The sequence below is a fragment of the Anoplophora glabripennis genome, unplaced genomic scaffold (assembly GCF_000390285.2).
Source record: "Anoplophora glabripennis isolate ALB-LARVAE unplaced genomic scaffold, Agla_2.0 scaffold748, whole genome shotgun sequence".
Lineage (NCBI taxonomy): Eukaryota > Metazoa > Arthropoda > Insecta > Coleoptera > Cerambycidae > Anoplophora > Anoplophora glabripennis.
This window is the reverse complement of record NW_019417132.1, coordinates 73,188-87,991: the sequence shown is the minus strand read 5'-3', so window position 1 is coordinate 87,991 and position 14,804 is coordinate 73,188. Positions and strand designations below refer to the sequence as shown.

Genomic DNA, 14,804 nt, shown 5'->3' with positions numbered 1-14,804 from the left:
GACCAATTAGGTATTTTGTTTTGACAAGAAAATTCGTTTAAATTTACACCTAATTATGATTAGATGTAAAATATATTATGTTAGAATACTAGTGATCTATTTTAGCTTAAAAAAAGTCCTCCTAACTAACCCCACTAATGTGGGGTTTGATACTAACTGGCTAAAGGGTGTCCCAAAATTCACGCAAGAAGTAATTTTGATAGGAAACACAGGTTTTTAATTAAAAATTGTAAATATTTTATTGGTTCATAAAGTATACGGTCTATGTCTGGAAAAGCATATTAGGTAAATGGCATCCACGGTTTTGCTAGCACATACGCACTTTTTTTGTCGAATTTTCCATGCCCGTTTTGCGTAAATGCGGCTGAATTTCGTTGATACAGCGCTCAATTTCCTCCTTCAATACGTGGGTGATCGATCGTAGGCTTATTGGCATAAACCTTACACTTCAAAAGACCCCATCAAAGAAAAACGTCCAATGGTGTTAAATCTCTTGATTTGGGCTGCCAATTCTGATAACTAAATCGAGTAGTAGGTACTTGAGTTGTTCCTCGGGCTCTATGACACATGTACTTATCTATATTCATATCTTGCAATTATTAGGCACAAAAAAATTGTCATGTTGCGATAGCGAGCACAATTAACTTTTATTGCCTCACCAGCCGCATCTTCGGAGAATAATGGTCCGATGTCCCCAGCCCAAAATTCACACCAAACAGTGACACATTGCATTTATTTTTCATCAATCACTAGTGGATTTTCTCAACTACAAATGCGACAGTTTTGTCCACTTGTTCCATAATCCATTCAACGTGGTCAGCAGGTTTCAATTCTTGAGTCAATTGAACTTTCTTGCGCCGTTTGTCGCCGCTTATCCAGGACGGCGTGTAAGCAATAAGGTGCGTTTTGTTGGATCAATTCCGGATTTATTGGAATGACATTTATCAATAAAACAATTCGAATTAAATCTGACACTTACAGATACTGAATGTCGACGGGCCATTGCTACACCAGCTATCTGCTACCTGTACCTTTATAATGTGAACAGGTGTATTTTGTTAAAATGAAAGTCCTTAAGCGCCCTGAAAAGTGAATCACAAAACATAATGGTGACATGCAGTTACAGTTACACCCATATACATACTACCTATAAGTATATGGTTACACCTAAGTAACCTCACAAATTTGGTCTCCCCACCACGTAATTCTAATAATTCCGTCTTAAACTACAGAAGCAAAAGTTACAACCGGATTCAAAATATCCTTGCAATAAAACGCCCATTCCGTATAATTCAATTCCGGAATCAATCCGACAAAATGCACCTAATAGTCCCACGAATGTTTTGTGTTGAACGATTTATTAAATCACTATTCCGATCATATTTTGTACTAAAGTTGCGAACTGTAGCTGCCAAACCTGTACAAATGGCGCGAAATTCAAATCTTGAAGTTTGGTACGCCCGATAAAATAATGCCCATAAGTACTCACCTGATTTATCTTAATAATAATTCTAACGATATAAACTAGTGGAAAAATAAAAGTCACAGTGGACCGTAGACGATTATAATGTTTTTAGAGTAGACTATTTTGTTTTAATCCCTTTCAGGTAATTAGGTAAGGCTAAGCGATTTACCACACAATGACATAAGTAACTCATTTTCTATTTGTTTTAATGGCAGATTCCTTTTTGGGTGGCTGGATGGATCTCAACATCTAACAGGTACACAACAGGATTCAACGGAGGCAAGAAAGCCACTGTTATGCCGTAATTTTCAAAAAGTGGTGAAGGCCAAACTTCACAATATAATTCCCAAAATTCAATTTAGTAGCTAACAAGGTGACACCTAAGGTGCGTTTTGTTGCATCAATCTCGGATTTATTGGATTCTTTAGAATGACATTTATCAATAAAACGATTCGAATCAAATCTGATATTAGACAGATGCCGAATATCAACGGGCCAATGCTACACCAGCTACCTAAGTAACCTCACAAATTTGATCTCCCCACCACTTAATTCTAATAATTCCGTCTCAAACCACAGAAGCAAAAGTTGCAACCGGATTCAGAATATCCTTGCAATAAAACGCCCATTCTGCATAATTCAATTCCGGAATCAATCCAACAAAACGCACCTCTATAAGTAGGATCGTATTCGATGCAAAGTAGAGCAAAAAGTTGTTGGTCTTTTATCAAAGGAAAATCGTGTAATCATTTTTAGATAAATCATTTCAAATTTAAAATGAAATTCAATGTAAAATCTGAAATACCGCTGCATACGCACTGTGTTCTGGTAGTAGCTGTAGTCGCCCAGGTGCATCGAGTGTACGAACTGGTCGGTTATACGTCAAATACTAACCTGGCGAGCTTTGCCGTCAATTAGAGAGCGCATCCAAAAAACAAGTAAACAACAGTGACGCGTACAAAGGTAAAATGTAGTACATATGTGGAATTTAGGAAACAAATTGGATTTATAATAAATTACATTTAAAATAAATATTTTATGAGAATAAACGAATTTTTGTAGGAACAAGGGTGCCAGACCTGAACTGGGATCGTCCCTTCATAATGTATAAAGAAATTATTCAATTTGTAAAACCCTTAAAAGCGTACTTCATTAGTTCCCTTGACAGGCAATGATTTATTACTTTGCATCGAATATGATCCTACTATAGATCATCTTGTAACCACAAGGGCCAAAGAAAAATGTATTTTACGGTTTTCTTTATTCCAATTTCCAATAAACAATTTAACACAAATTCAGGAGGTGAGAACTTTTTTATCTCACCGGCTTCTTCTATGTTTAAAACATGTCACACTCTACTCGTGCATGTGTTTTACCGGTGGCCTATCCCTTATAGTTTTTAATTTTATCATTTTATACATTCCGGGAAATATGAACCGTTACTTATCTTGAACACGTACCTATTGTAGCTTTCTAAATATGCCTTATAACCAGGTAATTTTTATTCATCCAGTAACCTTTTACAACTATTGCCATCCCCAGCTTCACTACGATTTTCAAACTCATGCGTACTGTGCTATCTTTAAGAAATCGTCGTCTAAAAAAGTTAAACCATGAGTTGAAAGGTAGGTAAGTCATTTTGATATAAATAGACAACCGATAAAATTAAAAACACCCTGTATTAATCTTCTCATGTTCAAGGTTGACTAAAATATTTGATCATAAGGAAGTATAATTAATGTAGTTAGCTGCTTATAACAGAAAAATTTAAATAAAAAAATCTTGTTGGCACATTTTTGACCTCATTTCGTTTTATAAAACTGTTTAATTTATTAGTTTTATGTCTCATGCGTCGTTAGCATCTGACAACAGAATAAATGTATATAGATGCTGAACAATTTCTATCCTTGAACAATGGCTTTCGAATAATGTTTTAATTTAATAAACATTACCTACTTGTGAACCCAGCATTATAATACTGAATGCTAGTTAGAATTAGAGATAGAGTTATTTATCTTGTAATGTTTTTATTATGTTTTTTTAGTAATCATTATTATTTATTTACAAAATGTTTTAGTTTTGACTCAATCCTGTGATTATTGTAAAATTTATTTAGTTTTTGTGCTTTAAAACAATGTGATTTTAGTTTTCGTTATCTTGTTTAATACACTTTATTTTAGTAATAACTTTTTGTATCTATCTCCTAAATTTATATAGAGTTACCCAAGAAGTTTTAGACAGGCAGTGTCTGGAAAATGCTTGGAAAATGGAAATGAAATTTGGCGTAGAACGGTAGATGTTTTTTATTATCAAATTTTCTTTCCAGTTTTGTATTTATATTAGAGGTTTTCTTGGACAATGGCAGAAATATTATCAGTTGAATAAAAATCATGTACCTATTACTCGTATTTTTAAACGTATGATGGGGAAATGCAATTTAAAAAATATAATTTCTATAACATTTATTTTGTTAACTAAATTGTGCTAACATAAATTCAATAAACTAAAATTAAGACAAGAATTTAAGAATAGGTACCTACCTTAGTTCCCGTCTTTATTATACATTTTATTTTCCATTATAATAATTTGTAAGTACCTACTGTAAACAAGGCTTTTGAACATGTAATAATAAACAGGGTATTCTATTTAAAATTTTGAAATTGATTTCACGTATGAAAATAATTAAATAAAATTGGATGAATTGATTGATTGAAATATAAACCAACAAATTGCATTTCCATTACCTACCGTAAACGCTTTTGAGAGGAGATAGGTATTGCCTGTGTAAAATTTTGTGAGATATATGTTTTAAGCTTCTAAATACACATCCACAATTTTGATTGGGTCCCCTTGAGAAATTTTTCTGCGGACGTCCATGTTTTACTTACTGTAGGTGTATAAATCACAAAAAAAAAATCTCATATTACAGAATACCTCTTTTATTTTTATTAGCTTGTCAGATATAATCTTTAAAGATAAATTCGTATCTAATATTTTAACGGTATTTACATAATTTTTCTAACGAGTATTTACACGTAGATAGCAAATTGATATGGAAAATTATACGCCTCACAAAATAATATGACTACTCTATCGCTGTAAATCATAAGGAAAAAGTCTAAAGTATGATGACAAAGAGAATTTTTTTTTAATATGGACAAAGACGTTTAACGCGTATGTATTTAATATTTATGCATGCGTGCAGTAATCGTTATCAATAATGATAAGAAATAATAAAGTAGTATTAATATATGGCGACATATTTTGATTTATTTTGTCGTTAAAAACATCCATATATTACATTACATATATTTGCTTTGTATGAAATACGGAATTAAAAACTTGATTTGTGAAACATCCGCGTCACCGATTCACGTGACTGAATCCATTCGGACGTTACGAAGTTAAGAAAATCGATTTTTATACAAGCCACTTCGCCTTATCTGATTCCTTACCATTTATAAACATATCGCACATGTTACCATATTTCAGTCGTAATAGAAACTTGGATAAAACATGGCAAAACAATCGGACTGGAAATCATCATTCGTTAAGAATTTAAAACTCGATCTTCGCACGAAAGAAAAAGCGAGACTAAGTGATGATCTTGAATACTGGATGACCAATTTACCAGACCAGATCAAATCCCTTCCTATTATATACTTGGCGATTCCAGGTAAGTGTATTTGGTACTTAACGTATTATTTACATTCTGTCGACTAAATGTAAAAATGCTATTTTAATTTTATCTCCTAGTTTCAAGAACTTTGTTCTCAGGATGTATTTTAATTCTTTAATTAAAGTTACTTTTGAACCCTCTAGTAAAAAGTACCTAATAATTCCTTATTTACAAATTTAATTTAAACATTTAAACAGTTATAATATATTGCTTATTATATGTCAAATAAATATCTACAATAACTTGAACTAATAATTCATTTTAAATTTGTTAAGCCCCGGCCTTATAATAAATTAAATGTCTTTTAAATTGAATATGTATACAATATGTTTTTATTTTAAAGTCGTCTTTAGTGAGATCATGAAATCGGCTCTAATACACTTCGCAACAAAATATTTCATCGAAATTTTGTAATTTTTCTAATGCGCATAGCTCCGTCAATTTTCATCGTATCAAGACAATTTTTTTTATTTTGTACGTAATTATTTGTATTTAAAATATACACAGGGCGATTCACAACTTATCCAAAAAAAATTGGGAATAGATGCGGCATGAGAAATGGAGTCAATTTCGTAAAAAAAAATTTTATAAAATTCTTATAGATTCCGAGAAAAAATTTATTGAAGTTGTAGTACACTCAACCACTACATAGCTGTACAACTGTACTAACTGTAGTCTCTAGCGTCATTCGCAATACGCGTGGGGAGCCATGTGACTCCTAATACTGAAATCCGACGTTGCGGTAGTTTTTACCTGTTATCTGTGGTATTTACAACAGTTTTTTAGTAGTTAGTGTCAAAAATGGCTTGCGTGTATAGCAACTCAGAGTTGATGGATATCGTTTTAATTTATGGTGAAGCAAGACAACATTTGTATTATGGTGAAGCATTTGTGTTATGGTGAAGCAAGACATCATTTGTGTTAGTTCGTAGAAAGTGAGTAAGACGGACCCAAATGTGTTTACACGTTAGTGGATAAAATTTTGAACAATTATGGTTGTAATATCGGGTATGTCAAATGATTTTATTATTTAAAAATACAAATTAATTTTATTCATTAATAAAGGCAAAAGTATTTGAATTTGCCGATATAAAATAGGTGCTATAAAATTCTATTTATTTCTTTCCTTGCGAAAGTTCTTGTCCGTTTTTGTCACACCGCCATGGCGGTCGCATTGTGCAGGTCGGGTTTTACAGTGGACCAGTTTCCAGTGCCGTGCAGAAGTGTATTTTTAAATCAATTTCGAACTGCTCTTTTTGATTTTTTCTTTACAAAATTGTATTTGTAAGGGTCCCCTGTACATCCAGATTTTTTTTTGGATAAGTCCTGAATCACCCTGTATAAATTTTAAGTACTTAATTATCATCAGCGTTATCAAACTAAAATAAAAAGTAANATATATATATGCGAAATGGATGCGAGTCAATGCCGCATCTCCATGTGCTGATAAAGCCCAAGCATTTTTTTTTTCTTAAAAAATTTGATGCTTGTCGCGTTACTTGGATCGCCCCGATTTTTTAATAAAATAATACATAGACCATCATAAAGTGTACATTCTAACAAGCAATTTGAAAAAAAAGTCAAGTCTACTGCTACTTTCAGGTGTCGTTCTCGGATAAAAACGCATTATGATCCCAAAATCATGTTCGTAGTTGTTTTCTTGTTTAGGTATCCTCGAGGGTCTCCTAAACGATATTTAAAATCAAATTAAATGTCAATAGTAAACAAAATCCTGTTCTCTTCGAAATTGGACTCATAGATCATTCATGGGTCATGGATTCATTTGTGTTTGTCTGATTCTGATTCAAAGCTGAGAACAAAAGAAAACAGTTAATGCAATCGGTGACTGGTTGAATAAAATATCGTGAAATATACCAATCACCAACCGGTAAACCAGAAATTTGCATTTTAATGTAATCTTGTTTTCACAATTTTTAAGTTAACCAAAATTTAAATGCCAACACGAAGGAAATAAAATTATTGTTGAAAACATAATTTCTGGTCACGTGGCTTATAATAATTTATGAATAAGGCTCTGTATATCAACTAGTGACAGAGATTCTGAAAGATTCATTAAAATCGACAGAAGTTCGACACCACTGAATATTTTGTATAGTCCATTTAATTCCCAATTGTAGGTATTTGAAAGATAAAATATCTCCTCCATTTTATTCCACAAACGTGTAATATTCGAGTATTATTTTAAACTAAAATAAGCTTGTTGAATAAAAAAAAACATAACTTCAAAACTGTTCGTTTCACAAAAAACATGTTACCTACATGTTTTTTATGACTTTTTTGTTGCAAATATAATTTTAGACTTTTAATGATTACATTGAATTTACAATTTTATTTGTAATAAAAAATTCATGTAGTTTTTCTTGTGAAACAAACGGTTTTAGTGATATTTTTAGACTAAAAACTCGAAAATTATTAGTTATTTGAATAAAATGAAAGAAACTTCTTTTCTTTAAAATACTGTTACAAGTCAAATGAACTTATCAAATTTTCAAAATACTCAGTACAATCGAAATCGAGGTTCATAATGATGGTGTCTCTCAGTATCTGCACCACTAACGAATATAATTGTAGCGTTTGTGCCCCTGCAATTAAATACAACCTTTACGTCGCTGCCAAATGCTTAAAACAATAGGCACCTTTAGTGATTAGGATAAACATAACCCTAGAAACTAAAAAAAAATACACTTAATTCTCAATATATTCTGCATGTACGACTGCCACTACCACAGATTCTTGTGATCAATTCAAAACAATTTTACTAAACTTACCTATCAAATGTAGCACACATTGTACTAGATACTTAAATATCGAAAAATAAGATAGATTTTCAATTAAAAGAATTGATAAATTGTAGCAGGCTGAGAATTTGAAATTTCGAGAATTTATAGTTCCTTGATACACATAAGCGTACCTAGGTTATATTTTTATAAAAAAATATTTTAATTTCACTTTTTACTTATTTTAATAGTCCTACATTGTAGGTATTTAAATTAAGTCGTATGTTACACTGCATGCAGGTTTGAATGAATTATTCTGTTTAAATATGTAACATTGTCGAAGAATTCATTTTATTAAATGCATGATCATTCATTAACTGACATCCACTTTTTTTCCTGTTTTAAAACAATAAGTTATATTAATTTTCTAGTACCTTTCACTGAAGCTGAATTGAAAATAACGAGCGTTCAAATAAAAACGTGGTCGAAGTTGGCTCTGACACATTGGACGTAAGGAGTGGCTTATAGCGACCAACTTAACCTCATTTCTCAACGAGCTGTATAGCAGCTGTCAGTTTCAATAACGTTAATGACTATATAACTTTATTTTAAAGAATAATCGTGATAACAATAACAAACAATTAAAGGAGCTGCGGAAAGTGTCCCCCTCCTTGTTCCAAGCACTTTTCACACCTGTTCCTCAAAGAATTAAAGACATTTTCTAAGATGCTCGGGGTATTATTAATTTCACGAATCTTGTCTATAAGTCGAGCCTGCAGATGGTTTAAATCAGGAATAGGCAGTTCAAAAATACTGTTTTTAAGGTAAGGCCACAAAAAGAAATCACACGGCGTAATATCACATGACCTCGGTGGAAATTCATGTTCAGCATTGAGACTTATTAGTCGATTTTGTAAAACTTCCCTCAACATATTCATCGTCTCGCCTGCCGTATGTGTCCTTGCGCCATCTTGTTGAAAGTAAAAGTTTGTAATTTCGTTTTCTTCCAGCTGGTTAACAAAAGGAGCGATAATTTCTTCTCTATACCTTTGCGCAGTAAGAGTACCATTAAAAAAAATAGGTCCATAAATCCTTTTTCGAGCACACCAAACTCCAATTTTTTGAGCGTGTAGAGGACCCTCGACAAAAAAGTTATCTGGTTTTTCAGAAGACCACATTCTCATATTCTGTGAGTTTACGTAACCACTTAAATGAAACCAGGCTTCATCAGAAAAAAAGGTGATATTATGAAGTTCACCGTAGTTGTTTAAAAACCATTCTCAAAATACAGCCCGTCGCGGAAAATCAACTTCATGAAGTTCTTGCTGACAAGTTAAATGATAGGAGAACAAACACAAATCTTTTTTTAACACTGTGTGGCAGGTACCGACTGATACTCCCACCATTTGTGATAAAACACGTACAGAAGTTCTTGGCGCATTTTCCATTATTTGTTGGACATTTTCTTTTAATTCTTCAGTCCGCTTTTTAGGTCGGCCGCTTCCTTCTTTTCTTGTTACACTGCCCGTTTCACGAAAAACATTAACACAACGCTGAACTCCACTGAAAAATTTTGTACTCAACAACGCCGGGAAATTGATTTTGAAATTCTATGAAACATTCCTCAATAGAATACTTCCATATTCCATCAATCTTGCGTGCATTTCTAAAGTAGGACTCTATGATAAACACTTTTTGTTCTTGAGAAAACACCATTTTAAACGCTTTTTAAAACGAAAATATTCAAATTGATAGCGGCGATATAGCGCTTTGACAGATGACGTTTAAGTTCATTTGCTATACGCTACGCCCTACGTCCAAATTTTCAGAACCAACTTGACCACGTTTTTATTTGAACGCTCGTTATATAACTTCCGATGTCTTCTCTTCTCAATCTTGTTTTTAATAATATCATGTTGATTTGAAATAATTAGCTATCTCTTAATAACTTAAAAAGGCAAGCTGCGAGAAAAATATATTTTTACAGTGTAGGAAAGTACCGATGGTCTATCACAAGTTACGTGAGAGCGATAAAGTAAGCCATAGAAATCCATGTGATAGACAAAGATGGCTATAACGAAGGCATCTAATAGTCAACGCCCATTTCGCCCTTCCACAAAGAAGATCCACTTCTTATTTGTGGAAGGGCGAAATGGGCGTTGACTATTAGACGCCTTCATTATAGCCATCCTTGTCTATCACATGGATTTCTATGGCTTACTTTATCGCTCTCACGTAACTTCTGATAGACCATCGGTACTTTCCTACACTGTATATGTATGTACTTTCTGTCAAAAAGGTATCTGGAATTTGTTAATAAAACACAATACATATATTCAACATTTTTTTTGACTTTTTAAAATATGCACCACTTGAAGCAAAACACTTTTTCCAAGGAACAACCCAATCATCAAAGCTCTTTTTAAACCTATATTCCGGTATGCACTACAACTCCTTCAGCGATTTTTGTTTTATGGCTTCTATCGACTCGAAACTTGTTCCACGACGAGGTAATTTGAGTTTGGGAAAGAGAAAAAGTCGGCAGGGGCCATATCCAGCGAATTCGGTGGCTGCTCAATGTCGTTCGTTGAGTTTTTCGTCAAAAATTCATTCACAATTATCGCTTTATGTGATGGTGGTACAAAATCCAAGAATTGTATTTCCATAAATCTGATCTTTTCCGACAGATACTTAACACCCAGATAATATTCTTTGTTGACTGTTTCTCCATCCGGAGACAACACCACGCCAAAGAAAACATGACTTTGATTTTTGATTGACTTTGCTTTTTTTGGTTTCGGCTCATTCCAAAGCATGTTGGTTCATTTGCATGTCAAACTCGTCACCCGTTATGATGCGTTGCATGGATGAGTCCGATTACATAGATCATTCAATCATGTCCTCAGCAACACGTTTGCGATGCTCTTTTTGAAGAAAGATCAGCTATATTTTGGAACCAGTCGAGCTGCGACGCAATTCATAACCAAAACATCAACTAAAATGATGCGAACTGATTCTTGGGATATGCTTTAGATCATATACCAGCTCTCTCAAACTACAATGTCGGTTATAAGCACATTTCCTTCAATTTATCAATGTTTTCTTCAGTTAAAGTTATTGAAGGACGATTAGAACGTGGCAAGTCATCAACCACATCTTGTCTTTGTACTATTCGTATGCTTGAGTTTTCGATAAAACTCAATTACCGTCTTTCTCAATATTTTCAACGATTCAGTACAAGAAATTCCATTTGTAGCACAACATTTTAGGCAAACTCTTTGTTCAATAATATTATAATAGTAAAAATCGCGAAACACTGTATTTAGGTGGACTAACAAAAGTAACAGCTATAAACAAACTATTTACTTGACAAATCACGCTCAAACTTCGCGCCAGAGTAGAGCAAGTACAGTGCTACTAACTTTCCATCAAAAAAGAAATTAAGCGAAATTTTTAAATGGCAAATTCCGAATACTTTTTCGACAGAATGTATATACAGTTTAGTTAAGATCAATAAAGTACACATCACATACGAAAATTCTAAATTATAAAAAAAAATAAATAGTTTTCAAGGTATTCTTAGTATATAGCTTGGGGATAGCATGAGCCTTATTTGAATAAATAAAGGGTTCTTCCTGTTTTCTAAATGTAACCTAAATATTTTTATTTAACCTTAAGTAAAAATTAATTAACTCTAACAAAATATCTGCTTTAAACAGACTCCAAAAAGGTTACGCTACTGTCATAATAAAAAATATTTTGCTAATGTAGTTGTTAAAACGTTTTTTGCTAACTTTTTATTTATTGTTACAATCCCGTCTCATTGCAGCAGCTATTGTACAAGTTTTACCCTGGCAAATATTTTTATAGTTACCTTTTTACTTTAGCTTTTTAAATATAAAACAAAAAATATATGCCAAAGTTGATAAATGATAACATATGAACACTATAGGAACTTTCGCTACACATAGTTACTTATGTATTAGTAGCAACAATGAAATACGACTTTTAAAACAGAGGGATTAATTTTCTTTGGGATTTCTTTATTTTTCTTTGATTCTTAATGGCTCAAATATTCAGATTTAGATTATAAAATATCTCCTATAGGCACTAGATACCTACTAGATACAGTAGTCTTCCATCGTTTAATCTAACAAATGAGTAGTTAGGATTTGCCTCAAATATTCAACTTCTTGGACGAGAGGTTGATACTTTGATCAAATAAATTTATTCATTAAAATAGAACCCGGTTTCAAAAACCATGTAGAGATTGACTCTTCATTTGTAGGTCGACGAATATAGTTTACATAATTTTTCATGTGGTAGATGTGCAAAGGAGAGGTCTAACTGAGTGAAGAGCATCTGGTAATATTTGTTCTCACATTCTTATGTTTAATTTTTTTGGTTAATAGGGTTGTTGACTATAAAAACAAACCATATACAAATTGTTGGTACAAAGGTTTTATATAAAAGAACCTGCCTGTATAGTCAAATTTTAAAGATATAACAAATTAGTGGTAGAAATCATTTATGAATTTTTGTATTACTTAAAAATTAGTCTGACGTCATAAGGGGCAATTAAACAAGAAGCTAGTAGCGATCCTATTGCATAATTTTGAAGAAGAAGAAAATATATCAAAATTGTCCATCAAACCCTGTTACCCTGTTTCCTGTTTTTTAAACAAAAGTGACAGTAGTCACTAGTGACAGCAGTCTATCAATTAAGAGTATTTGTGATAGTTATTATTAATTTCCTGATTGTAATGGATTCAACAAAATTTAAGTGGTGTTTTGTTCCACATTATACATTCCACATAGCCAATTGCATTATCTCCATAAGACTCCCGAACTGCACTATAATTTTCCGTAAATAAATAGGTATCTATATTTATTATTTATATTATAAATGAACACAATAAAATCATTCATTAAATATGTTAATCCTTACCTGACTGCTTTTATACCTCTGATTTCGCCAATATTAAAACGGTCATCTCTTTTAAAAAATTCAATTCATGATCATAAAAATATCAATTTTCAGTAAAATTTGCGGAGTAGCTTTCACAAATCCCGTTTCACATATTCTTCTTTAATTCTAAGGGAAGGAAGATATTAAATGATTATTACTAAAAGATAATTTTACTTAATAAAGGAATTCGAAGATTAAGGAAAATAACTTGAAAATATTTTATGCGACAATGTCACTGACAGACTGACAGTGTTCTTCCTCCAATTTTTTTCTTTACGCAATCATCTACACATATTTTCACTACAAGGTACCCCTTATGACGTCACAGCCGTTTTGAAATATTATAAAAAAATCAGTTTTAAATAATTATTTTAAAACTGTTCCAACGCATTTGTCAATCACTAATTGTGCATACACACTAATTAGTACGTGTAGAATTATATTATCTACTTTTTTAAATTTTGTCAACAACCCTATTCTTGTCCATTACTTCTAGGATTGTATATGGAATAGATCGACGGATTGCAATTCATCCGAATCTTGCGTGTCGATCTGATCGACACGCAAGATGTTTACTGTTTTATTTAATATTATAACAATAATTTAACTTAAATTTCTCTAGATTTTTTTTATATTTTTTCAGTGGAATTTTTTAAAATAGATAAATTATATTAAATACATAATAAGAAGACAATAAAAAAATAATAAAAAGTAAGATAAAAATTCGATATCTGATAAGAAATATGCTTAATTGTAAGACTCCACATTTGTTAGCGTTGTGTTAATGAAGACAAAAGTTTTATTTTATCGTTACTGATATAAGATTCTTTTTATAGTGAAGTAGGTAGGTTTAAAATTAAATTGTTCAATTTCTTTTAACGTTTTATTAATGTATTAGATACATATTGCAACATATTCGGTTTGTTCTTATGTTATTAAAACTATATACCATAGCGAATGAGTATCGAGTACACACGTTTTATTAGTGATGTGGTTAAAAATAATCTAAATCTATTGTTTTAATAGTGATTTTTATAAATTTTCAAGTGTCCTACAAGACTTTACTGTAACTGTGAGTTAGTCTGTTCAAAATTATTTGCATGCACTTAAAATTTCATTAAACGTGCATTTGTGCTCGAAAATCTAAGGGATTTGTATACGGTTTTTGCTAATCAGTTGCTTTTTACGCAGTAGTGGTTTTTTGATCCACTCTTTTTAAGTCGCTATCTACATACACTGGACTACTAGCAATGACTGCTTTAAAATGTGTATGCTGCAATAAAACCAATGAGGAGCACAAAATGATAAGTTGCTGTGTATGCAAGGATGAATATTTTCACTTATGTGTTGATCTAACTATCACAGAACTTCGATCGATACGGACTAAGAAGAATTTAAGTTGGACCTGCCATAAATGCACTCAGTTGGGGAATAATATGCAAGACCTGAAGTCTCTTATCATTACTCTCCAGAAAGAAATAGAAAATATTAAATTAATGAAATTAGCAACTCCAGTTTCATCTAATCCTTCCTTAGATTTTGAGGAAGTAATTCAGGAGATTTCAGAAAGAAACGCTCGAAGGAAGAATATTATAGTATATGGTATCCCAGAAAATCAATCAACTAACCGTAATGAAAGAGTTATTCATGACAAGCAACAAGTCACAAATGTGTTAGATCATATACTACCAAATGCTGAAGTTGAGTCTACCCTTAAACCTATGAGGCTAGGGAAATTTGATGTCAACAAAAATAGACCGCGTCCAATAAAAATTTCGTTATCATCTGAATCAGTTGTGCATGATATAATACATAAGGCTCATAGACTAAAAAACTTTAATGAGATCCAAAATGTAAGAGTATCTTTAGATAAAACTCCTAAGCAACAGGAACACTATCGAAACCTCAGAAAAGAACTGGATAGGAGATTATCTGAGGGTGAAAATAATTTAA

The 14,804-nt window shown here is 32.1% G+C and overlaps 1 protein-coding gene across 1 annotated transcript in view; it reads left to right on the top strand.

Annotated features, from left to right (window-relative positions):
• Window positions 1-4,799: 4,799 nt before the first annotated feature.
• The window catches only part of LOC108913584 (PI-PLC X domain-containing protein 3), a 49,646-nt gene continuing 39,641 nt past the window's right edge, over window positions 4,800-14,804 (top strand). Inside the window, exon 1 of the mRNA XM_018719150.2 lies at window positions 4,800-5,141. Coding sequence (XP_018574666.1) covers window positions 4,982-5,141 — 160 coding nt within the window. The 5' untranslated portion in view covers window positions 4,800-4,981. The remainder of the gene's footprint in view (window positions 5,142-14,804) is intronic.